This window comes from Sarcophilus harrisii, chromosome 3, assembly GCF_902635505.1.
Source record: "Sarcophilus harrisii chromosome 3, mSarHar1.11, whole genome shotgun sequence".
Classification (NCBI taxonomy): domain Eukaryota; kingdom Metazoa; phylum Chordata; class Mammalia; order Dasyuromorphia; family Dasyuridae; genus Sarcophilus; species Sarcophilus harrisii.
Window position 1 is genome coordinate 553359710 of NC_045428.1, and position 25356 is coordinate 553385065.

The following is a 25356-nucleotide window of genomic DNA, read 5'->3' on the forward strand; positions in this document are numbered from 1 at the left end:
GCTATGTTGTGATCCACACTCTATTCCCACAGTCCTCTCTCTGGGTGCAGATGAGCCCATTCATTTTGAACCACCTGGAGCAGGTGATTTCTGCTCCAGCAAGGTCAGACGGAAGCAATCCTGCAGGGCTGTGAGCTGGGGATCCTAATGCTTCTGGGGGATTCAAAGACAAGTCCCTTCTGAGGAGAGCCCAGGACAGAAAGACCCCTCTAGAGTAAGAGTCACAGTGCCGAAATGGGATCAACAGGGGAGGCCCCAACTGGGCCCAGGAAAGGGGTAACGATCCGAGGACGAGCTTCCAGAGCTCTTTGGAGTGAAGCTACCGGGAGCAAGAGGTGAGTGGTGGCTGAGGAAGCCACCAGGAGGGAAGAGGCAAGTGGCAAGGGGCCAAGAGTCAGAGCTATCCCAGTTGACTCCTGGGCTTGGAAGACATCCAACAAAAACTCATTTTCATCAGTCCTTGTACCTCCAGAGTTCAGGACTCCCCTGAGACACCCCTGGAAGGGAATTTCATTCATCTTTCCAAGGCCAGAACTACAGAGTCAGGAGGAAAGTGGGAAGAACTTAGAGATTTTTTTTTAAACAAATTCATGTTCTCTTTTTATCCCATCCTAGCCTCTAACCCAGGAACCAGCCTAACCCTCTTTCCTTCCCTCCTCCTGCTCTTTTCCTCTCTATAAGAAGCCAGCCCTTCCTGTCTCTGGTTCCTTCTCATCCTAATTCATCAAAGCCCTAGACTCCTGGTGACCCCCCCTTTTTCTTCCCATCCACTTTTGATCCTCCCTGACTCTGTGCCCCCCAAATCACACTCATGCTCTGCCCTACTCTGGCTATTCTAGGGGTGCAGCTTATCTTCCCAACAAGCTAGATACTCCCTGAGGAGAGTTAGGGCAACCCTAACCTACCCCTAATGAGGATGGAAGAGGAAGAAGGGTGGGGTGTTAAAGGCTACCAGTGCCAGCCAAGACAGGTTCCAATCTTGGAACAGAAGGAAGGAGAGAGGGGAATTCCTGACAAAGAGGTGAGAAAATGGTTCCCCCATTTCTTTGCAGGGTGAGGAGCTACGAATGTTGAACATGTATATACTGTCACACTCAGTTAATCGGTTGGTTAGTTTTGCTGAAGTGCTTTACACACACACACACACACACACACACACACACACACACACACCCTTTCTTTTCTATCCCTTGTTATAAGGAATGTTCCTTCAGTAGAGAAGAGGAGGAACAGATATATTTGGAAATGTTGGCAATGTGAAAACAAAAGATATCAAGAAAAAATGTTAAAAGAAAAAAAGGACCAAATTATTTTCAGGAGGAAGAAAAGGCTGCTTAATCAGACTCCAAGCTTCCACAATCATGAGCTTCTGGGGAAAGGAGAAGGAGGAGAGGGACAGGGAGAAAAAGCACTGCAGAAAGATATGGTATGATAGAGCAAAAAAGATTCCCAGACTAGGAGTCAGAAGACTGCTAGTCCCAATCATGCACTGACTACACTGTGTGACCCAAGACGACTCAATTCCCCCAATCTGGGTCATCTGTTTAAAAGGAGATTAGATTAGCGATCTCAGAGGTGGGCACTTCTAGCTCTATAATGCTTTCTGGCAGACTTGGAGAGACAGCTGAGGCTTGCTGCGTGCAGTGAGCAGGACTCCGGGGGAGTCAGACGTAATTGGGTACCAGAGCTTAAGGACCTTGATAAGCTGGAGGAAGATCAAAGAGAGCAACCAAGATGGGGAAGGAACTTGCATCCATCCCTTATGAGAATACATCAGAGGGCATAATATCTTTGTTCAGCTATGGAAAAGGGCAACAGGTGGAAGGATTAGACTGGTTCTACTTGGTTCTAGAGTAGAGAGCTAATGAGTAGGCGATGTAAAGGGGCCTGATGTCAGGAAAACGTTCCTCCCAAGGAGAGCTATCCCAGAGTGAGTTGGGCCATGCCAGAGGAGGGATGGGAATGGGCTACCCTCTTGTCAGATCTTCAGACCTTAACCCTAACTCTAAGTGTGCTGGATGGCCACGTGTAAAATATGCTATTGTGGGGATTGCTTTTAGCTATGGTTTGGCAAAAGGCTTCAGAGAAGGCTTAACAGCTCTAAATTGTGTAATATGACCATAGCAGACGGGAGTGAAGGCTCAGCCCCAAACTTAACCCTGGAGAGGTTGCTGAAGATTCTATCTTAGAATGTGGAGACAAGCCAGCAGGACTAATCATCAGATGCATTCTCCACCATCAAATTCCGGGGTGACTCATCCCCTCAGGCCCAGAGGACATCTGAAGGAAGAAAGAGATTGTAACTGGGCCCTGCCCTTCAAAAAGTGGGAGAGGCTGATAAATAAATAGAAATTTTTTTAAGTAGGGGAAGGCCATCCTGAGGTCAGGTGCACAACCTAGGAAATAGATAAAGCAATTATTAAGCATTCACTATGTGCCAGTAACTGTGCTAAGTGCTAAAGATGCAGATATTAGCAGGCAAGGCAATCCCTAAGCCCAAAGAATTTATAGTCTAATGAAGAAAGATAACACATAAGGGCTTTGAGTTCAGGCAGTCTATAGGAAGAAGTAGGGATCAGACTTTAACCAGAAAATGTTGTTAGGAAGTTACAGAGTGAGGGGAGCCCTCAGGGAATGGGGACTGGGAGGCCCAAAAGAAGAAGGGACAGATTCCATATAGGAGTATGGAAACAGGGTTGGTGGGATTATGGACAACTTGAAGGCACTGAGGCAGGAGAAGGAGAGGTATGAGAAATTCCCTGGTGCTGATCATAATGGGACCCAGACTAAAAAGAGAGTGGTAAACAATGGAGATCATAAATATAGAGCTGGTGAGGACCTTAAAGATCATCTAATCCAAATCCCTCATGAAATAAATGAAGAAACTGAAATTCAGAGAAATAAAGTCATTCACCTAATGTCACACAGTGGGTAAATAAGTCTCCCATCTTCAGTGCTCTTTCTATCCCACCATAATGAACCTGCCTGTTGGGAAGGGTCCATGGAAGGGCAAAGGGAAGAAATGAAGAAGGCTCACAGTGGACGGGAAGGAAGAAGAATCAAGAATGGTTCACAGCTGAACTTTTGGAGGAGGATGGAGGAGCAAGACCTGCTGGGGGGAAAGGAAAAATCCAAAAAGGCTCCCAGAGTAAAGAAACAAAGTAAGCTCATTCTGGGGCAGAGAAGGGGAGAATAGGAAGAAAGATTAGCAAAAATTTTGTGCAGAGCAGGGATAAGGATCAGAGAAAAGGCAATGGAGTACAAATGGGGAAATTTCACTATGGATCAGAAAAGGAAGAGGGTCATAGAAAGCTCCCTGTAAGGCAAATGAAATGGGATCCATCCTATCCAGATAAATATCCTCTGCCTACTTCCAGGGGGATCATTTCTCTGATGCTGGCTTCTGACCACATATAACTCATCACTGAGTTCAGTCCCATAATTCAGAATTCTATGAATATGCTAAGGGAGTGCCCTGAGCTTTAGCTTCTTCCTTCCTCTTGTCTTCCTTCCATTTTGTCTAGGCAAAATTTGAGGTCTTTCTTACTTTGGTACGAGACCTTATGAAAACTCAAAAGGTTTAGAAGCCTTTTGATTACAGTGGCAACATCCACCACTGGTAAAGTGACAGAAGCAGCATTTCCCTGGAATAGCGATGTCTTTCAGGAAGTGCCTGAGCAGCAGAAGGAGTGAGATGGCCAAGGAAGGGGTAGCTTTCAGACACTTAACACTTTCTAGCTGTGTGACCTTGGGCAAGTCACTTAACCCCAATTGCCTCAGGAAAAAAAGAAAGAAAGAAAAGAAAAAGAGATGGCCAAGGGAGGGGTCAGCATCAGACAATGTAACATGGATAATCAGCAGTCTTGTAAAAACTATTCATGTCCAAATGGGGCTTGAATGTTGACTCCCAGGTAACTGGTAATATTAAGCAAGCTACTAAGTTCTGCTCTGATCATTCTGATGATGGGATTTCCCTTTGCTTCTAAGATCCTCCCTTTGCTTATCTAGCCTTTCTTTTAAATAGGAATAAATCACCTATACCATATCACATTCATTTTGTATAGTGAATACCTCTTTTATTTTGTCTCTCTCTCTCTGAAAAAGACTTTAGACTGGACTCAAAATAGAATTGTGTCCAGATTATCCAGCCAGGGTAACAGGTGATAAGGCAATGTATGTAAGAGTGGGGAACGCAGCTTCCTGAAGAGGAAGTCAGGCTCCCCTAGCAAGAAACCTGATACTACACGAAGCAGATACCCTGAGCCTTTATGAGTCTCAGCAATGGTTGCCTCCAGCTTTTACATAAGACAAGAAAAGAAGAGGATCAGGGAAGGTTCACTGTTGGGAAATGGTAATAGAGCAGGGAAGAAGGGAGAGCAGAAAATGGCTCCCCTCAATGCTGGGAAATAATCCAACTGTTCTGGATTTCAATTTTGAATTATGCAATAAAAGTAACGAAACCAGTAATATACTTTGACTGAATAATCCCTTTCCCAGGTACATGCTTCAATAAAGTCAGACAAAGAAAGAAATTCCCAAATAGGACAAAATATTCATAACCAGGTTTTTTAGGGAAGTAAAGAACTGGAAACAAAGTAGTTGCCCATTGAATGGACTGAACCAATGGTGGCATATGAATGTAATAAAATTCTGAGAAATATGAAAAATGTGTATGAACTAGCACAGAGAAAATAAGCAGAATCAAGAGAACAAGATACAAAATGATAACAATGTAAACGAACGGTACATTAAAAGGAATCCTACTGTGAATAATAAAAAAACAGTAAAGGTCTTAGGGAAAAGATAACAAAAGGAATCTCCTCTCCCATGACAGAGAGATGAAAGACAACTAGAAGAGACTCTGTAGATATTGTCAGACAAAGTTTTTGTATAAGATGTTTTTTTCTTCATTGTTTGTCACCAAAAAAGGTTCAATCTGAAAGTCGAGGTGAGAAATAACTGTGATATAAAGACAAGGTAGCAAATAAAGCATTTTTTTAAAGAAAAGAAGAAAAAGGCTCACCATGAGGAAGGTCTGGTGGAAACCGGGGACCAGCATCATTGCGCACTCGCTCCCATTGGAAATCATCATATTGGGCTTGACTATATTCACATGGTGCCACGGGGTCTCCATCTTCATCAAAAGAGCAGCCAGCTGTGGGAACAGGAAAGCTAATTTATCTCAAATCCATTTTGCGGTCACCTTCCAGTTTACCTTTGGAACAAATTATTGGAATATTCCAAGGTAACTCCTACATGACCTAAGAGATCTATAGAAACCAAGCTTAAACTCCACTTTCAGAAAATCATGTAGGAGATTAGATTAGGAAAGGGGGCACTGAGGAAGAGGAGGTAAAAGGAAAGGCTGGGGATGTGATCTGGACTGATGTACTGCAGTCCCCACCCCTGGACTAAAATCCCAGAACATCTTGTGTTTCCTAATTCAGGAGCCAATCCACCCCCAGTATATAATCTGATGTGGACATGCACACACTCAACACATACCACACACATAACTGGAGAGTAAAAAAAATCTGCATGTTTGAAGTTATTTAGAGAAATATAGGAGGGAAATGTTTGCATCACTTATGTGTTTTAGCATAATAGCATTGAATCATGCTATCTCAGAATTGGAAGGGACCTCAATGGCAACCTAGTTGGTCCAGCCAACAAATCTCATTTATTCATTCAATTCAAGAAACATTTGTTGAGGAGACAACTAGATGGCACGATGTATAGAGCACCAGCCCTAAAGTAAGGAGAACCTGAGTTCAAATCTGACCTCAGATATTAAACACTTAATTAGTATAATTAGAATTAAACACTTAATTAATTGTAACCCTCAGCAAGTTACTTAACCCCAATTGCCTCAGTAAAATAAATTTAAAAATAAAATAAAATAAGCATCTGTTGAGAACCCAGGAGTATTAGGCATTGTTCTAGATGCTAAGGTTACAAAGACAAAAGAATAAAACTATCCCTGTTCTCAAGGAGCTTACATTGTAGGAGGAAGTTTAAAACGTATACAAAGAAGTAAATGCAAAATAAAGTCATAATTTCATAAGGAAGGGCACACTGATCACTAGGAAGATTGGGAAAGACCTCATGCAAAAGATGGCACCTATAATGTAATTTTTTAAAACTAGGGATTTTACAAGGTAGAGGTAAGAAGAAAGTACATCCTATGCTTAGGGGATCATCTATGCAAAGGCACAGAGGTAGGAGATAACATTTTATTATGGAAAATAGATAACTGAACAGTTTGACTAGAATGGAAAGAATAGGAAGAGGAGTAATAAGAAATAAAATCTTTATTCTGGTAGTAACATACCAAAATTACCGAGTAACAATGTGGAGGTCATTTTTGAATCAACTATCAATATAAAGCCAGATCAATGACTTGTTGGTTCAAGATTAGTACCAATTAGAAAAAAAGTATAAAAATGAGAAGCTAAGAAATACAACTGAAGCAACCCCAACCTGGTCTAGTTCAACAAGCTGTTGATCCCCCAAAGTGGAAAATGGATTAACAGACATGAACATAGATCATTGGCATTTCCTAAGAAAATCAGTCATCACAATCTGGAGACCAAAAGAGCCTCAAAAACTCATCCAGAAAGATATTTGATCACCTTGCTAAATATGAGCTATATCAGCCAAGGATAACATTGTTTTAGAATAAAAACTCCTTTTGTAAAATCTTATTTTAAACAAACAAGTATAGAAAGGATTATAAGCATTCTTGCTGCATTAAACAGTGAAAAGCAGTAGAAGAAGGAAAATCACATTTATAGAAAGGCAAAAAAGACCCAACTAAAGTAGATCACACTGAAGGTATTTAAGTATGAAACTGGATAGAAGATGAATAAATTTAAAAAAGGATAAGAAAGATCAGTTTAAAATATGTATACCAAAGTCTTTTTCTCTATCAATGGCAGTGGAGCTACCACCTGTGTATTCTAACATCATAGAATGATGATGCATGAGGCAGTAGAAATGGCACTGAATGGATGTGGGGGCAGAATCATAAATGTTTTTCTAACCCCCCCAAAAATATCAACTAAGACAACATTGATAATTCCTAAGCTACATGTCTAGTTTCTCATCTACAAAAAAATTCTAATCCTCTACAAATAATCTACATGCAAATCAAGGGCATGTGATGAAGATGAGAGAAAGGAACAACAGAAAGGCTTTTATAAGTATTGTTCAACAACAGACCAAATCCTTCTAGTCTCACAAGTGACTGAAAGGTACAAATAGTACAAGATGCTCCCATGCTTATTGTTCATTGACTACTTAAAAGAATTGTATTTGATAGAACAAAGACTATTATGACTGAAAGGTACAAATAGTACAAAATGCTCCCATGCTTACTGTTCATTGACTACGTAAAAGAATTGTATTTGGTAGCACAAAGACTGTCTTTAAAACTCTTCTATGACAAGACATCTTCCACACACAAGTCAAAAGTTTCCAAGTTTCCTTCAAAGATTTAACAACAGAAATAACTTCATTCAAGGACACTCTGGTTATGAATATCAAATAAGGCAAAAAAAAAAAAAACTGCTTCAGGCATTAGTCTCTGTGTTGCAGAACAAGTTGCCAATTGGTAGAAGTGGTTTGTTCACCAGAAATTCTGTACCCAGTTCCAGACCAAAAAGTGGGGAAAGGCTGAAATCAGTGAGATCTATATTCACCAAAGCCATCTGTCACTGTCATGGAAGATATCCCAGATGCTGCTGTTTACAGATGACACTGTACTGATTGCCCAAGCCCCAGAACATTTCAGAGTTCCCTAGTAAAGCCTATGATCATTGAAAAGAGTTTTACCTTACAATCCACCCTGCAAAAACCAAGTGGATGAAGAATACCAATAATCCTGACTACTGATGTGCTGTCAGATAGACATGCTATAGAGTTGGTCCATCTGTACATAAATTTTAGACAGCCACTGAAGATAGACAATGAAGTGGATCCTAGGAGGGGGAGACTAAGATAAACTTACTCTGTGAAATTGTGCAGGTTCCTTCTAGAAAGAAAGCCTATCAGTATTCTTTTATTGATTCTATCTGTCTATGAGTCATGGACAACAGTCTCTGAAAATTTAATCTTGGAAATCATTCAAAGGGCAATAGAAATGTACCTAGAGAATCTCAGTAGAGGGCATCACATATTCAATGAGGTATTGCTCAGGTGAATTGAAAGAAAGAATATTATCATATGAAAAGGGAGTAGACTTATAGCAAGAGTAAGGGATAATCAATGGAAAAACCCCATACATTTGACTGGTATCCACATAAGGTCAAGAACTCCAAGAACATGAGAAGTGCTAATTGTTTTATGATTTGCATGATGGAATGAAAGTACACATATCAATGCCATCATAGATTTAGGCCAGGTTCTTGACTGCTGGAATCTTTTTTTGGATACTGTTATCCAGTATCTTAATTATACTTTCCTAATTCCCATCATCTGCAAATTTAATAAGCATACTATTTATCTCATAATCCAAATCACTAATGAGTACCATGGACAAATCTCTGAAATGCTATACAAGAGATCTCCCTCCAATTTGATATCAAACCACAATGGCTACTATTTACATGTAGCCAATCAACTAATTGAATACACAAAATTGTATAATCATCTAACTCAATTTTATCTGTATTTTCCACAAGAACATTATGAGAGATTTTATCAAATCCTTTGCTAAAATCTAGATAAGATAAATAGATAGACAGATTTAACATTCCCCTAATTTCCCTGTCGATTAATCCAATGTAAAATTGAGAAGTTGGTCAACAGGACCTCTCTTAAAAAGGCCATTCTTTGTGATTATTACCTTCTTTTCTACAGTTTCACTAACCATCCTTTTAATAAAAGGCTATAAAATTTTACCAGAAATCAAACTCACTGATCGATAGTTTGCAGACTACATTCTCTTCTCTTTTTTGAAAATCAGGACACTTTTGCCCTTCTCTGGTTTCATAACACCTCCTTAGTTCATTACAGTCTTTCAAGTATTATTGCTGGGAAGGGGAATAGGATGGAGAAAAAAATCAATTTTTGTTCATTGAAGAAATAATTTAATTTTCTAAAACTGTTACAGATTTGTACAAATCACAAGTTTAACTTAATAGTGTCTTAAAAATCACATATACTAATTCTCTCAATGAATCAACCAATAAGCAATTATTAAGCACTTCCTATGTGCCAGGCACTGTGCTAAATGATGAGGATACAAAGTAAGTCAAAATATAATACTTTAAGGAGCTCTCATTCTAATGGGAGATATAACGTGCTAATAACTATTTTTATTTTGTGTTTTTTTTTGTTTGGGTTGTTTTCTAGTCCTACTCTGTGATCCCATTTCATGTTTTCTTGGCAGAGATACTGGAGTGGTTTGCCATTCTTGAGCTCATTCTGCAGATGAGGAAACTGAGGCAAACAGGATAAAGTGACTTGCCCAGATCACACAACTAATGAGTATCTGATGCCATATTTGAACTCAGACCCTGCCCTCCATCCACTGAGCCACCTGGCTGCCATAAAACTTTTCATTGACATTTCACTTATGCTTGATTCTTCATGACTCCATTTTGGGGTTTTCTTGGCAAGGGTATTAGAATGGTATATCATTTCCTTCCACGGCTCATTTTACAGATGAGGACCTGAGGCAAACATGTTTAAGTGACTTGCTGAGGGTCATATAGATCTCATCTGAAGCCAGACTTAAACTTAGGAAAATAAGTCTTCCTGATTCTATCTGATACTCTTATCCACTGCATCACCTAGCTGTCCCTCCCCAATAATTTCCTATGGTGCACCAATAAATGTATACACAAGTTAAATACAGTACAAATGGGAGGTAATCTTAAAGCAAAAGCACTGGCAGTAAGGGAGATGGGAAAAGACTTCTTGCCAAAAGTAGTATTTGAAGTGAATTGAAGGAAGCTAGAAGGCAGAAGTGAGAAGGGGACAGCATTCCACGCATTGGAGAGATAAGGAGCTATTTAAAAGGCATTAAGGGAAGCAATGGCATACCGTGTATGAAAAACAACAAAAAGGCCAGTGTTGCTAGATCATAGGAGTATATGCAAGAGGGGCAGCTAGGATAGAACAATGCTCTAGAGTCAGGAGGACCTAAGTTCAAATCCAGTCTCAGAGTCTTAATAGTTGTGTCATTTAACTCCAATTGCCTCAACAACAACAAAAAAGTCTATGTAGAAATCAGTGATGTGGAAGACTGGAAAGGAAAGAGAGGACTAAGTTATAAAGGATTTTAGAAGCTAAATAGGTAATAGGGAGTCACTGACATTTATTGAGTAGGAAAAGAATATAGTCAGACCTGTGCTTTAGTACCTGAATAGAGGATGCCCTAGACGTAGAAAAAGCTTGGTGTAAGGAAACCAACCTGCTATTGCATTAATCCAAACATGAAGAACTAAGAGCCTACACTAAGATAGTGGTAGGTGAGTAGACAAGAGGGGAAATATATGAGAGATGTTATAAAGGTAGAAATGGCAAGATTCAACTACAGATTGGCTATATGGAATGAATACAAGAGAGGAGCTAAGAATAATAGCAAGGTTGAAGGTCTGGGTATCTGGGAGAATGATGGAGCTCTTGATACTAATAGGAAATTGGATAGGAGGAAGGAGGGCTTAGGACATGTTGAGTTAAATGTGCTATTGGACATCTAACTTGAAAAGTGAGACTGGAACTCAGGAGAGAGTTTAGGCCTGGATATATAGATTTAGGAATCACCTGCAGAGGGATGCCCATCGAACTCATGAAAACTGTTAAGATCACCAAAGGAAACAGCAGAGAACACAGTTTCTTAAACTATTTCCACTCAAGACCCCTTTTCACCTGAGAAATGTTTACATTCCAAGGCAATCCCAATAAACTTTATATAGAAAATGCCATCTGCATCAAATAAAAGAACTATGGAGATTAAATGTAAATCAACACATGCTATGTTCACTTCTTATTTCTGTTTTTTTTTTGTCTCTCCTGTGTTTTTCCCCTTTTGTTCTGATTTTTCTCTCTCAACATGATTCATAAAGAAATATATACTTTAAGTCAATATACATGTAACCAGAAAAATTAATAATTTTTAAATGTTTAAAAAAATAGATTTTTGCCTGACCCAGGGATGTAGTTATATTTTAAAAGTGTACAAATAATTTACTGATAATAAATCATAAATTTGTGACTCCCCCATTCAATTATGCAGCACCATATAAGGTTGCAACCAACAGTTTAAGAAGCTTTGGTATATAGAGGGTGGAGAGAACTAGGCCCAAGACAGAAACTTAGGGAACACTTATATTTAGTGAGAATGATTTAAATGAAAATCTAGCAATGGAGAAATGGGCAGACAGGGAAAAGAAAACCAGGAGAGAAAACCTAAAGAGAATCCAAGAGAAGAGGGAGAGTCAGTGTCAGAAGCTGCATAAAGGTCAAGAAGGATGAGGATTAACAAAAGAAGATGAGAGATGGCCATCAATTGTAGGTGGCTTTTTCAAATTTAGTGAAAATGGGAAGAAAACGATAGAATAATAGAATCAAGTGAGGACTCTTTAAGGATAGGAGAGATGTAATTGTGTTTGTAGGCAACAGGGAATGAGCCAATAGACAGAAGAAATGAAGATTAGAGTAGAGATGATAGAGAGGGGATGATGGGATGTGGTATCTGGTAGTGAGATGGGAACTCATTAGTGGACCACATGGGAACTTATTAAAGGCCGATTTTATTTTTATTCGTTCCTTTCTCGGAATTCAATTCCCTAAGAGCCATTTCAGTTCTTTCTTTTCTCTATTCTCTTGGGAAGAGCAATCAGACAAAATAAGATCTGAGTATTTCTACCTTCCATCAACATCTATCAGGGCTCCATACACCTGGAGCATCAGTCCCGTCTTTGAGCTTCCTTGTTTTCTCCAGGATAGTTTAAAATAAAAGCAAACAAACAAAAAACACAGAATTTTTTTTTGTTCTTGGATCTTCTGGCAAGTTTCAGTTTGTTCTGGCAGTTAGCACTCCTGACAGTATTACAGAATTGTTTACATGTTTGTATTCCTCATCTGTTACCTGCCCTTTCTTCTATCTTCTGTATACATCTTTTTAAAATCTAAATTAGTCAATAAATTTTCTGTGCATCCACATTAGTCTCTTTAGACAACTCCACTCTTTCCTCCTCATAGAATTGTATCTCTTTAAGTCTTTAGAATCATATTTTTGAGAGTTCTCCACCTTCACTGGTTGAAATCTGCTAAAGAATTTTAGCCTATGGGATTCTACCTAGCTTTTCAATGAATTGTGAAATCTATTCATCAAAAATTTAGGGTGCATCCATCTATGTGTCCCCCTTTTTTTCCTTCTCCATCAGAAATTATAAAATTTGAATTTAGAAGATTTTAGTATTCAAATTCTAGGTGATACGGGGATAGCACACTGGGCTTAGAGCCAGGAATACTTGGATTCAAATCTGGTCTAAGATCTTAGCTGTATGATCTTGAGCATACAATTCTTAGTCTTAGACCTCTTAGTCTCAACTTTCTCATATGTAAAATGAAGATAATAATAGCATCTATCTCCCAGAGTTGTTGTGAGAATCAAATGTGATGACAAATGTAAAGTGTTTTGCAAACACAGAATTGTTATGTTTTCATTGTTCAATTATTTCATCTCTGATTCTTTGTGATCCATTGTGGTTTTTTTAGCCAAGATACTGGAATGGTTGCCCATTTCCTCCTCCAGTTCATTTGACAGGTGAGGAAATTGAGGCAAACAGGGTCAAGTGACTTACCCAAGGTCACATAGCTAGGAAGTGTTTAAAGATACATCTGAATTCAGGACTTCCTGACTCCAGGTGCAACACTTTATGCACCATGCTACCTAGCTTTTGTTGTTGTTATTATAATCATCATCATCATCATCATCATCATTATTAAAATAGGGCAGTCTGTTCCCACAAGGTTCCAATAATTTCCATCCAGCAACCAGATTCTTCTAGTTAGTGAGACAAGGGTCCAGAATAGCAATTTCCTTTATTGCTTCCTCTACCTTTTGAAGGATAAAATTATCATCAAAGCCAGTTAAGAAATTAACAACTGGTCTGCTTTTATAGCAGTGCAAGAGTTTCAGTAGATGTCTGGATAACTGAAGAGTCTCACCACTATTATGTCATGTTTTTGAGCTTGGATAGTGTTATATTTCCTAAAATTCACATTAATTTCCTCTTTCTAAGTGATTGAAATTTACTTTGATAATGACATCACTTCTGTTTCTGCCTCCAATCTCCTCACTTTTATCCAAGTGTTCTCCACCACTCTTTCTTTCTCTGGTCCCTGAATATATGGTTTTCCTATAGATCCATATGATCATTCATATACAGGGTGTCCAGAAAGTTTTACTAGTTTAAAACTACACCAAAATTTTTTCGATATCCTGTATATCCTTAGTATAAAATATCTTGTTTTCACCTATTCTTTTTATTTTAAATGAGATATATCATCCCAGATATGGTCTCTGAGACATAGGTGAGGTCCAACCTGTCCCTTAGCATTAGAACCTCTAGTTCACCAGGCTTATTATCCATACATTTTGCAGAATAGTATGGATATAAGTGGTTCTGAATTCTTATTACTGGGTCCTTTTTTGAATATCACCATCCTGTTACTATTCTTCCTACCTTATAATTAATGACTATCTATGATAGCTAGCTTAATGTATAGACGTAGTTTCTCTCTCTCTTTCTGTGTGTGTCTCTCCCCTCTCTCCAATTCTCTTCTCTTCTTTTTCTTTTCTTTCTTCTTCTTTTCTTCCTCCCTCTTCTCTCTCTCCCTTCCTCTGTCTTGATCTTCTGTCTCTGTCTCTTTTATCTTTTTCTGTCTTTCTGTATCTGTTTCTCTGTCTGTCTCTCTGTCTCTCCTTTCCTTTCCTTTCCTTCTTAGTCCAAAACCCTTTTGACTATAATGGTAAGACTCCAGGCAAATTCATTCTTACTAGCGCTCATTAGGGGTACTCCATCCCTGGCCAAGAGTCCATCATTACATATATTTCAAGATATCAATATTCTGGGAGTCAAGCACTTAGCATTTATTAAGTGCTTTCTACATACCAGACATTGTGGTAAACACTATTATGATTAAAAATAATAATTCCCATTTTCACAAAGCTATGTTTTTTAAAAATGCTTTCCTCATAAAAATCTTATGAGGCAGATATGGGAAGTATTATCAAGTTATCCCCAGTTTACAGATGAGAAAACTGAAGTCCAGAAGAGTTCAGTGATTTGCCTTTGGTCACACAACTGGTGTAAGAACTATCCTAGACTCAGACCCAGGTCCTCTACATCCAAGTATGGCTTACTTTCCAATAAACAAGGATTGTTTGCTTTCTGGACTTTGTGATCTCCACCATCCACATAGATAGTGAAAATTCTCACTTAAACAAAAAATACTGGGTCTCCTCATTTCATCCAGGCTGGAAGTACAAAGGTCAGGTCCCACGCTGTAAAGTATAGGAGCTTTCACCCGTTCCATTTGTCCCCACTTAGAACTCCTCGGGTCCTTGGTTATTAGGGTCTCACTATTTAATTGTCAAACTTACTACAAATTCAATCTGCTTTGCTTACTGTAGTTCTGAATTCATAAGCTCAAAAGATCTGCCAGCCTCAATTTTCCTGGTTTCGGGGTTACAGGTGGTCTCCACCACTCTCAGTGGAAATCCTCTCTTTCAAAAAAAGAAATAAAAAGAGGGTGAAGAGAGCTCATTAAATAAAATTTTACCACATGGAAACTGATCTCATTTTCTGAATTCTTCCTACTAGGAGTCTCTATGTCATTTTTAATCATCTTCACAGACTTCTAAAAATGGAAGCTAAAAAGCCCCTATCAGTCAAGCACTCAATAAATATTTATTAAGCACCTATTATGTGTCAGGCATTGTGCTAAATGCTGGAGTTACAATGGGGAGAAAAATACCTGCCAAAAACAAAGATTTCAGAAAGGGAACCACATCATGAAGCAGGCTGTAGCAAAATGAAAGAACAATGGCTCATCCTTGCTGCCTGCAATTCCAGTTTCTTCCAAGAACCTTTACTGACTTTTCCATCATGGACAGAGTCCTGAGTCTGGAGTCAAAAAGACCTCATTCACACTCAGTCACTGACTAACTATATAAACCTGGGCAAGTCACTTACTCTGTGTTTGCCTCAGTTTCCTCATTTATAAAATGGGGATAATACTGATGATTCTCAAATCTATCTTGCTCCAACCTCTTTACTGACTTCCAATCTCACACTTCCAATTGCCTTTCAGACACCTTGAATTGGATGTCCAGAAGACTTTTTTAAGCCCACTATATCCAAAACAAACTCATTATTTTTCTCCTTAAGCTTTTCTCCTATTTATCCCTACCAAACCTCCTTTCTTCCCAATTACTATAAAGAACAACACCATCCTCAGTCCCCCGGACTCAGAACTCATCTTGGACTGCTCACCATCTTAACCCCACTCATATTCAAGGTGTCACCAAAGCTTATTGATTTCACCTATGCAACATTTCTCAAACACTCCTCCTTCTTTCCTCTGTTTATCTCTGTCTGTCTGTCTATCTCTTTCTGTGTCTTTGTCTCTGTGTGTCTCTGTCTGTCTCTTCCTTATTCTCTTCTCCTCTTCTTCTTTTCTCTTTTTTTCTTCCTCTTTCTCTTGTCTTGATCTTCTGTCTCTGAATCTATCTTTTATCTTTCTCTGTCTTTCTGTCTCTATTTCTCTGTCTGTCTCTCCTTTCTTTTCCTTTCCTTTCCTTCTTAATCCAAAACCCTTTTGACTACATTGGCAAGACTCCAGGCAAATTCATTCTTACCAGCCCTCATTAGGGACACTCCATCCCTGGCCAAGAGTCCATCATTTCCTATCTTTCCTCTGTCACTGCTCTGTTGCAGACCCTCTCATCACCTCACACCTGGACTATTGAAATAGTGTGGTAACCTCAAGTCTCTCCTCACTCCAATCTACCTTCCATTCAGCCACTAAAGTGATTTTCTTAAATTATAGGCTCTACTATGTCACTCTCCTACTCAATAAACTCCAATGGCTGGAGGCCTACTACCTCCATAATCAATTATAAAATGCTCCATTTGGCAATCAAAGACCTTTATTGCCTAGTCTCCTCCTACCTTTCTAGCCTTTTTGTACTTTACTCCCTGATCTGTACTCTTTGATTCTGTGATGCTGGCCTCCTGGCTATTCCATGAACAAGATGGAATCATCTCTCAGCTCCAGGGATTTTTTCCTGGCTGTCCCCCATGCTTGGAATGTTCTCCCTTCTCTGTTCTACCTACTGACCTCCCTAGCTTCCTTAATACTCAACAGAAACCTTGTGTTTTCTTCAAATCTTCCTTCCCCAACTCGTCTTAATCTAAGTAGCTTCCCTCTTTCAATTATTTTTAATTATCCTGTATATATTTGTTTATATCTTGTCTCTCCCATTAAACTGCAGACTCTTTAAGAGCAGGGATTGTCTTTTGCCTCTTTTTGTGTTACTAGCACACAGCACAGATCCTAACACTTGTTGTTGTTGCTGTTGTTGCTATTATTTTTGTTGTTGAGTTGGATCCAATTCTTTGTGACTGCATTTAGGGTTTTCTTGACATAGATACTGGCATGGTTTGCCACTTCCTCCTCCAGCTCATTTTACAGATGAAGAAACTGAGGCAAAGGTAAAGTGACTTAGCCAGGGTCACATGTCTAAGGGTCTGAAACCAGATAAATCTTCCTGAGTCCAGGACCAGTGCTCCTTCTACTGTACTACCTCACTGTCCATGACATATGATGGGTGCTTAATAAATATTAATTCATTGATTAATTGACTGACTAATCTTAGGGTTATGATGAGAATCAAATGAGATAAATAATTCCAAATACTTAACACAGTGCCAGACACACAGTAAGTACTTTATAACCATTAGCTATTATTATTATATTCTCCAGAAGCCACTGATCTCTCCCTCCTCTGCATTCCTACAACATTTATAACATGTACCACACAATCTGGTCCTTGATTCTATCAAGAATCTTTTCCTAAACCTCTACTAATGTTCTCCTGGTGCCTTATGGGAGTATGAAGGTGATTCACGTATTAAAGATTATATCAGCAAAACACAAGTTCCAACAGGTTCTACAAAGTTAAAAATCCTTGGGCATGGGTTGGCTGGCCATGGACAATATATCTTTCATCAGAGAATCAACACAGCTAAGTGTGGAAAGATTCGTCACCATAAGTCTGCCCACTAAGTGCTGATTTTTTTTAGATACCACAACGTGTAGATTTATTATTGGTGTAATAGAAAGATCACAGCAATAGGAGGCAAAGAATCTATATTTAACTCCTGATTCTGCTAGTTATTATAGAAACATCAATAAGATCCTTAACCTTCTGTGGGACCCAGTTTCTTCATGTGTTAAAAAATAAAATGAGGAAGCTGGACCAGATAGTCTTTGAAATCTTTTCCAATTCTTAAATTCCAATTCATCTTACTGACCTATAGAACCATTTAATAAAGCTTGGAAAAGTTAAGATTCATTCAGCAGGCCTTTCAAAGTATTGCTTATCATAACTCCATCCCTGGCGTTTTTTCTCTTCCCACTTTTTACCAATCTTATTTCATACTACTCTCTTTTGTGAATTCTCCATTCCAATTAAACTGGACTGCTAGCTGTTTTCATTTGTCACAATTTGTCTCCCACCTCCACTGCTTTTCACAGACTGTGGCCCATATCTGGAATGATCACCCTCACCTCTTTCTCTTAGAATCCCTAGTTTTTCCTTCAAAGCACGACTCAGATGTACCTCCTTAATGAGCCCATTTTCCATGTTCACCCCTATTAGTATTCTATCTGTTGAAATCACTTTCTGTTACCTTGGATATTAAAAATTCAGTTTCTAATCTATATACATATTATATCTCTCAGTGGAATGTAATCTCTTTCAAGGAGGACATTTTTTCACTTTTTTTTGTAACCCAGTGCCTACCTCAGTATCAAAAAAGTTCTTAAGATACTTAAGCTTATATAAGGCTTAAGAAATATTTATTGAATTAAATTGCATTGCCCAGCCCCTTCCTCTTGTCCCATTTTGCAGATGAGGAAATTTGGGCTAGAAAGAGAAAATAATTTGCCCAAGATCCCATATCAAGTTACTGCCTGAGCTGAGACTCAACCTTGAGTCTCCTGGATTGCAGCAATGGGGGTTAAATGACTTGGCCTGGATCACACAGCTAATAAGTGTTTAAGGCTAGATTTGATTGTTGTGACTCCAGATCAGGTATTCTATATCCACTGTGCTACCTAGCTGCCCCCTATAAAATCTTCTTAAACCCCAAAGCCAGCAAGTTTGTTATCCCAACTTTCCAGTCTCATTTCCTATTACTACCCATAGATACATCATCCTGCTCTATTCCAGTCAAACTAGCTGTCAGATGTCCCAGGAACACAGCATTTTGTCTTCCACCTTTCTGCTTGTGCACAGATGGGCCCCCAAATCTGGAATATAGTCCCTCCTCTCCTTTCCCCCTTCCTCTTAAAATCTCAATATAGTGATATACATATCTGTGCACATCTTGTATGGCGTTAAACTTCTCTGGGGCAGGGCTATTTTATTTTTGTCTATGTATCTCTAGAACCTAAGACAGCACCTGTACAGATGGGGTGCTTATTAAATATTATACTGAACTGAATTGAATACCTAACTAACCTATAAACTTTTAGAGGCTACAGGAGCCATGTCTTATACTTCTGAATGCCCTGAAGTTCATGGCATAAATTATCATTGCCTAGACAAGGGAGGAAGAGACAGAAAATTGAGTGAAACCCAATGAGATAAGGGCAGAGAAAGAAGAAGACTAAACAATCAACTAGTCTTTACTGAGTACTAATATATAGAATGCCCTGAGAGAGATAAGAGGTCTTACACAATGCCTTCCATTCTGCTGATGACAATGTCTTATGGCATGAGGCATCCTGGACAATGTGGACCAATGGCTCTTTGCGAGTTGTTTGTTTTCTGATTTCCATCTCTGTAAGAAATGCTGGAGTCAGCAGCCTAGCCTCGCTGTGGAATGGAAGCTTTACTACTGTCGGTACTGAGGAGGAAGACGGGGGAAACTGAGGGCCCTTGGGGGCAGAGAACTCAAACTGTCTCCTGAGATTCCTGACCTCATAGTCCACAGACCCCAAGAGGCATAGGTCCAATCCCTCCGTTAAAGAGAGAGACTGCCAAATAAAGAGGCTCGGTCACCTCCTCCCCCATCTCTGCCAGACTTGTGGCTGTGACTCCTTCCCCTGTCGTTCACAGGGCAACAGCTTCAACACCTGCCATCCGCAATTATTCTAAGGCCCTAGTCTAGGAAATGTGCTTCCTTCATCTTTCCCTGTCCAACCTTACCAGTTTTAGGGTGCAGACAGATTGGCCCCAGCTCATGTGGCCTTAGCCCAGACCCATCAGTCTAACTCAAGGCCTAGAAAAACCTGGTTGACCCTTCCCATTCCAGCATCATCAGACTGACCCCAGGCCAATCAAGCACATAGGAATAGAGTCCCCACCTCCCAAACCAAACTCTCACAGAAGCTGATGATAGCCCTCATCCCAAAATGATACCCTAAATGAGACAGATTCTCCCAAACTCAGAGTGAGGAGGTTAATTCCCAATGCAGACTGACCCGAGGGACCCCTGGCCCAGAATGATAAGGGGTTTCCCAAAACATTTCAGGAGCCTCTGGCTCCAAAACAAATCTCAACTACATAAAGGTCCCACAGGATGAATTCTAACTCCAAGGGTCCCAGAGAATGAATATTTCCCCTGCCCATCACAGGCTCTTCATATAGAGATCAAGGAAAAAGGAACTTTTATCAGGGGAGGAGACTGAGTTTGACACCAAAGGACATGGGCTTGATGCTCTAACCAGACTATGACCATCACTTTCTTCCACTATAAACTGGATGAGTCCTAAGATCCTTTGACAGCACAAACACTCTATGATTCTAGGATCTTTCTCCCATCATAGTTGTCACCATAAGGTGGGGTTCTGTCCTAGGACCTATAGATCTGAGACCAAACAGGAATCTGGGAGCCTGGAATGTTGAGATTTATTTCCAGCTTCAGCGTAACAGACAAGTACTAATGATCAAACCCTAGGTCAAATTAAATACCTGGTCTATTTAAGTCTAAGCAAGCTGCAAAAAATTAGCAGGTTTGGGTGTCCTTTCTCTACCATGGCAGAAGAGAGATGGTTGTTTTCCTTATAAGAGAGCAGAAGATTCTAACCCTGTTCTCCAGAATACTGAATTCAGTTTTCAGTTCCAATTCCATTCAATATGACAAGAGCAGCCTGTTTCCCCCAATTCCACAGGAGGTTTGGGCCCTGAAATGGACACTAAAGCAGTCAATCACAATTAACGGATCTCCTACTGTGTGCTCAGTACTAAGGGAGATAGATATAAATTTAATGACTGTCCTCAAATAGCTTTGCTATTCTATAAAGGAGATGACTTAGGAAAATATAGCAATCCCTTCCACATCACGACTTTCCCCATGATTTTGATATTTCTCAAGTTGGCATAAGAAATTAAGAATTTTAGAAGAGTTTTGCGGAAGCCACAGACGATACAGAAGAAGTTTAGAAACTAAAAAATACATAAAATATATGTATAGTATTGCATAATATCAACATATTTTATCTTTTAATACCATAATAATTCAGACTTCTTTTCTGGTATGAAAGGAGAGCCAAAAAATTTTATGAGCATTTTCCAGATTGTAAGGGCACTGCACCCCTGAGCCCTGAATGTGGAAAGGATAATTGTACAACTAACTATACATTCTTTCTATTCGGTGGAAGGGCAAGGGAAGAAGAGATTTTGTAGACCTGTTGTGGCTCTTCCCTCTTTCTCAGAACTAAGGTTAGAGAGACCAACAGGTCATAGGTTAGTTAAGAATAAAGATTATGGAGGATACCCCCCCATACAAAGGAATGTCCCCTCTCACAATATCCCTGGAGGGTTTCCTATCTAACAAAGTTCAAGAGAGAAAGGACCATGGACTATAAGGTATCGTTGCCTACAGTGGGGCAACTATGGCCACAGGAGGTGGGATGAGTTTTGGGACTCAAGAATTCAAATGCTCCAAATCTATACATACTGAAAATAATAGCACATTTTTACATAGGCAAACAAAGGCTCATTCACACAGAGTAAGTCACCCATACACCATCAACAGCAGCAGCATTAAAAGGGACCTAAAGGGTCAAATTCCCTTAATTTATAGATGAGGAAAATGAGACTCAATAAGGCCACATCATTCCCAGGATTACAAAGGTAATATATGGCAAAGCCAGAATCCTAACATCCTTTGATTGCTAAACTTTTATGCTTTTCTCTGTCTTCTCCTGCCTCCCCATGCACACATTCACATCCCCTTCAAAAGAAGGATCCCAAGAGAATTTGAATTCAAATAGAACTCAGCCACTTACCTCTCTGGACCTCACAGATTGGTTCCTGTCACTGCCTTTCTCAAAGAAGTTTCAAAGGTTCTAGGATAAAGTATCTGGGGCCTAATTTGAACTCAGATCTTCCTGAATCCAGAACCAGCACTCTAACCACTGTGCCATTTAGTTGCCTCAATCTCCTTAAAGAAAGGGACTCTCTGCTTCCTTGAATTTCTATCTCCAGTACTTAGCACAATGTTTATCACATTGTAAGCACTTAAACAAATGCCTTATCTATTTGTCTATCTGACTATCTATCTATTTGTATTTATCTATCTGTATCTATCTTACTCTGTCTCTCTGACTCTATCATCTATCATTTATATATCTCTATTTATCTGTATCTATCCATCTGACTCTATGTCTACCTTTCTGACTCTATCATCTATCTGACTATCTGTTTATTCCTATCTATCTGTCCTATCTGTATCTATCTGACTCTATTTCTCTGACTCTCTCTATATGACTCTATCATCTATCATCTCTATCTGTATCTATCTATCTGAATCTATCTGACTGTCTCTCTGCCTCTATCTAACTCTATCTGACTCTAACATCTATCTCTATATGTATCTATCTTTCTGACTCTATCATCTATCATCTCTATCTGTATCTATCTGAATCTATCTGACTCTGTCTCTTTGACTCTCTCCCTAACTCTATCTGACTCTAACATCTAGCTCTCTGTATATGTATCTATTTGACTCTATGTCTATCTTTCTGACTCTATCATCTATCTATCTATTCATTTCTATCTGACCCTATCTGTATCTATCTGAATCTATCTGACTCTGTCTCTCTGACTCTATCTCTCTAATTCTACCCAACTCTAACATTTATCTATCTCTATGTATCTATCTATCTATCTTTCTGATTCTATTTCTCTATCTCACTCTATCTTCCACCCAGCCACTTTATGTATCTACTAATTTATCTGCTACCTATTTAGCTAGTTAGCTACCCATCTATCCATCTACTTATCCATCGATCTATGCTTTACCTGTGTATATCTACCCATCCATCCACCTATCCATTATCCATCTAATTTCATCTTCTGCCCCATGCCTTTGAGTCGGCTGTCCTTCATGCCTTCCTGGAATGTACTGCCTGCTCCCCAACACCACCACCACCCCCTTACCTTTGCCTAACAGAAACCCTCAAGCTATGAGTGCCCTTCCTACCAGAAATTAATTTGTATTGACACAGAGTAGGCTTATCTGTGTATATGCTGCTGCTTCCACTCCCACACAATAAAATATAAACTTCTTTGCCTTCCTAGCTTCAGCATCTTGTAGAATGAACTAAATGAAACCATGGAATGGTAGGATAAGTCCAGATGGCCTTTAAGGTCCCTTCCAGGTCTAAGTGAAAAATCCTCCCTTCAGGGTCTCCCAAACGAGGCCCTAGCAGAACTAGATAGACTGTGTTTGGGGAGGAAGACTTTTCTCAGAAGGGAGCTCTCTCAAACACCAGGATTTCTGCTCATCCTTCCCCCTGGAAGCTCTGCGCCCAGAGACCACCTAGCTGTTTCATTCCCCCAATATTCTCCTACTCCATGCTCAGACTTGTCCAGCCACATTCCTCAGCTAATCTCTTATATCTGGCAGCCCCTGTTACCTGAGCAACCATCATACTATTCCACAACTCGAAGAGGAAGCTATATCACCACCCAGCTGGTTGGGGGGTGGGGAGAATGAACCCACCCCTTAGGCAGCAGGTGTTTGAGGATGGGAAGATGTTTCCCTAGTTGATGGGTATCCTGTATGTATGTATCCCTGTAAGAAAGTATACCTATGTAAGTCTCTGAATATGTGTTATGTCTTATTTGTTTAATATATGTATGAAGTGCCTTGAACAAAGTAGGCCCTCAATAAGTATCTGCTGAATTTAATTATGTACATATGGAAGTGTTTATAGGTGTCAGCTCATTAGAATTTCTTCATGGATGAACCCTTATCTTCAAAGACTGTTTATGTCTGAGTGTAGATGTGAGAGTATCCGATGATGTGTTATGTGTGTGTCAGTATGAATGAATGAAATGAATAAATGAGTGAAATTGTGAATGAAAAAAGCATTTTATTAATATAGACAAAAGTAAAATAACCCCTCATCTCCAAGAGCTTACATTCTAACCAAGAAGAGTAGAAGTATATATGTAAGAATATATAGATTATATGGAAAAAGGGGGGCAAACTAGGTCTCACAGTGGATAGAGCACCAACCCTGAATTTGGGAGAACCTGAGTTCAAATCTGACCTCAGACAAATAGTAGCTATATGACCCTGGGCAAGTCATTTAACCCTGGTTTCCTCCAAGAGGAGGAGGAAGAAGAAGAGAAGACAAAAGAGGAATGTTTGCCTCTGTTTCCCCATCTGTAAAATGTGCTGGAGAAGGAAATGGCAAGCTGCTCCAATACCTTTGCCAAGAAAACATCAAATAGAGTCACAAAGAATCAGACATTACTGAAATGACTGAACAATAACAACAACAAAAATAACATCTATCTCTTAGGTATTGTGGGGATCAAATAAGATCATTGTAAAGGGCTTAACACAGCCTGGCACTCAGTAGGTTCTACATAAATGTTATCTGTCATTATCATTATTTGAACTTTCATCTAAGAGATGAAAGGGGATGTAAAGTTCAGATTCTCTCAGTTGGAGCTTTTTTGTGAGGGTTTAAGGAGGCAGTTAGGTGACTCGGTGGATAGGCCTGAAGTCAGGAAGCTCTGAGTTCAAACATAACCTCAGATACTTTCTAACTGTGTGATTCTGGGCAAATCACATGATTTCTGTTAGCCTTAATCTATTGGAGAAGGAAATGACAAACTACTCCAGTATCTTTGCCAGGAAAACCACGGGCAGCACAGGCACGGTATGGTCCACGGCATCAGGAAGAGTCAGACATGACTGAACAACCACAACAAATTTATGGCAAAGTCCCATTCACCCCGAGCTAGTTACCATTCTCCCCCCTTTCACCGACTCTCTCCAGCTGAAAGTGATCACTCCCTCCTCAAATTTCTCCAGCTCAAAACTGCATTTATCTAACACTCCTTCATATCGTGTCCCTTGTGTGTGTGTCTGTCCTTATAAGACTGCAAGATACTTGAAGGCAGAATCTTTGCTCCTTTCTCTCATGAGAGGGCCCTGAAGAGAGCAGAAGATTAATTAATGTTTGCTGAATGAAGAAATAAAGGGGCGTGTTCACGCACCAGGGAGGGCTGGCAGGGACCTGGTGCTGGGCTGGCTCTGAGCTGACTGCTGTAGCTGCAGAGGAGTGGGAGGGGGAAAGAGGGCAGAACCTGGCAGAGGGGGCTTCCCCCGGGAGCTGGCAATGAGACTGGGGCCTATGCCAGCTGCCGCTGCAGCAGACACCACATTGTTTTTCTGGAGACCCTAAGCAAACAGTGTTCTCCTGTTCTCTTGTGTAAGGAGATTTTCTTTGTCAGGAGTCTTTTTCATTTGGTTTTTAACATCCTAAGAGAAACTTCCAACACAGCCCTGGGTCCAGGTCTGACCTCTGTCTGACCCTGTCCCAATCTCAGTTCCCCCAATAACCCTGGACAGTATGACCCCAAGTCATTCTCTCTTAGGGAATGTCTTCAGCAAGAATAGGGTCCGGATGCTGCAAAGATATATTAGAAAGAGTGGCCACTTCCCTAACCCTGATCCTAGCACTGACCCTAATCTCCAAACTTGACCCTGATCCCAGACCAGGAGCTGACCCACCAGCTACTCCACCTGCCCCTGCCCACTCAACCCAGACTTGAAGGGGAAAGTATTCTGACTCAGTGTCCTC

General features: G+C 39.8%; 1 protein-coding gene across 4 annotated transcripts in view; it reads right to left on the bottom strand.

The window, feature by feature from the left end:
* Positions 1 to 25356, bottom strand: part of PTPRU (protein tyrosine phosphatase receptor type U) — a 114180-nt gene that overhangs the window by 78516 nt on the left and 10308 nt on the right. For all 4 annotated transcript variants that reach the window (XM_031962400.1, XM_031962403.1, XM_031962402.1 and 1 more), the window contains exon 2: positions 5024 to 5155. In XM_031962400.1, the coding sequence (XP_031818260.1) occupies positions 5024 to 5155 (132 nt within the window). The remainder of the gene's footprint in view (positions 1 to 5023; positions 5156 to 25356) is intronic.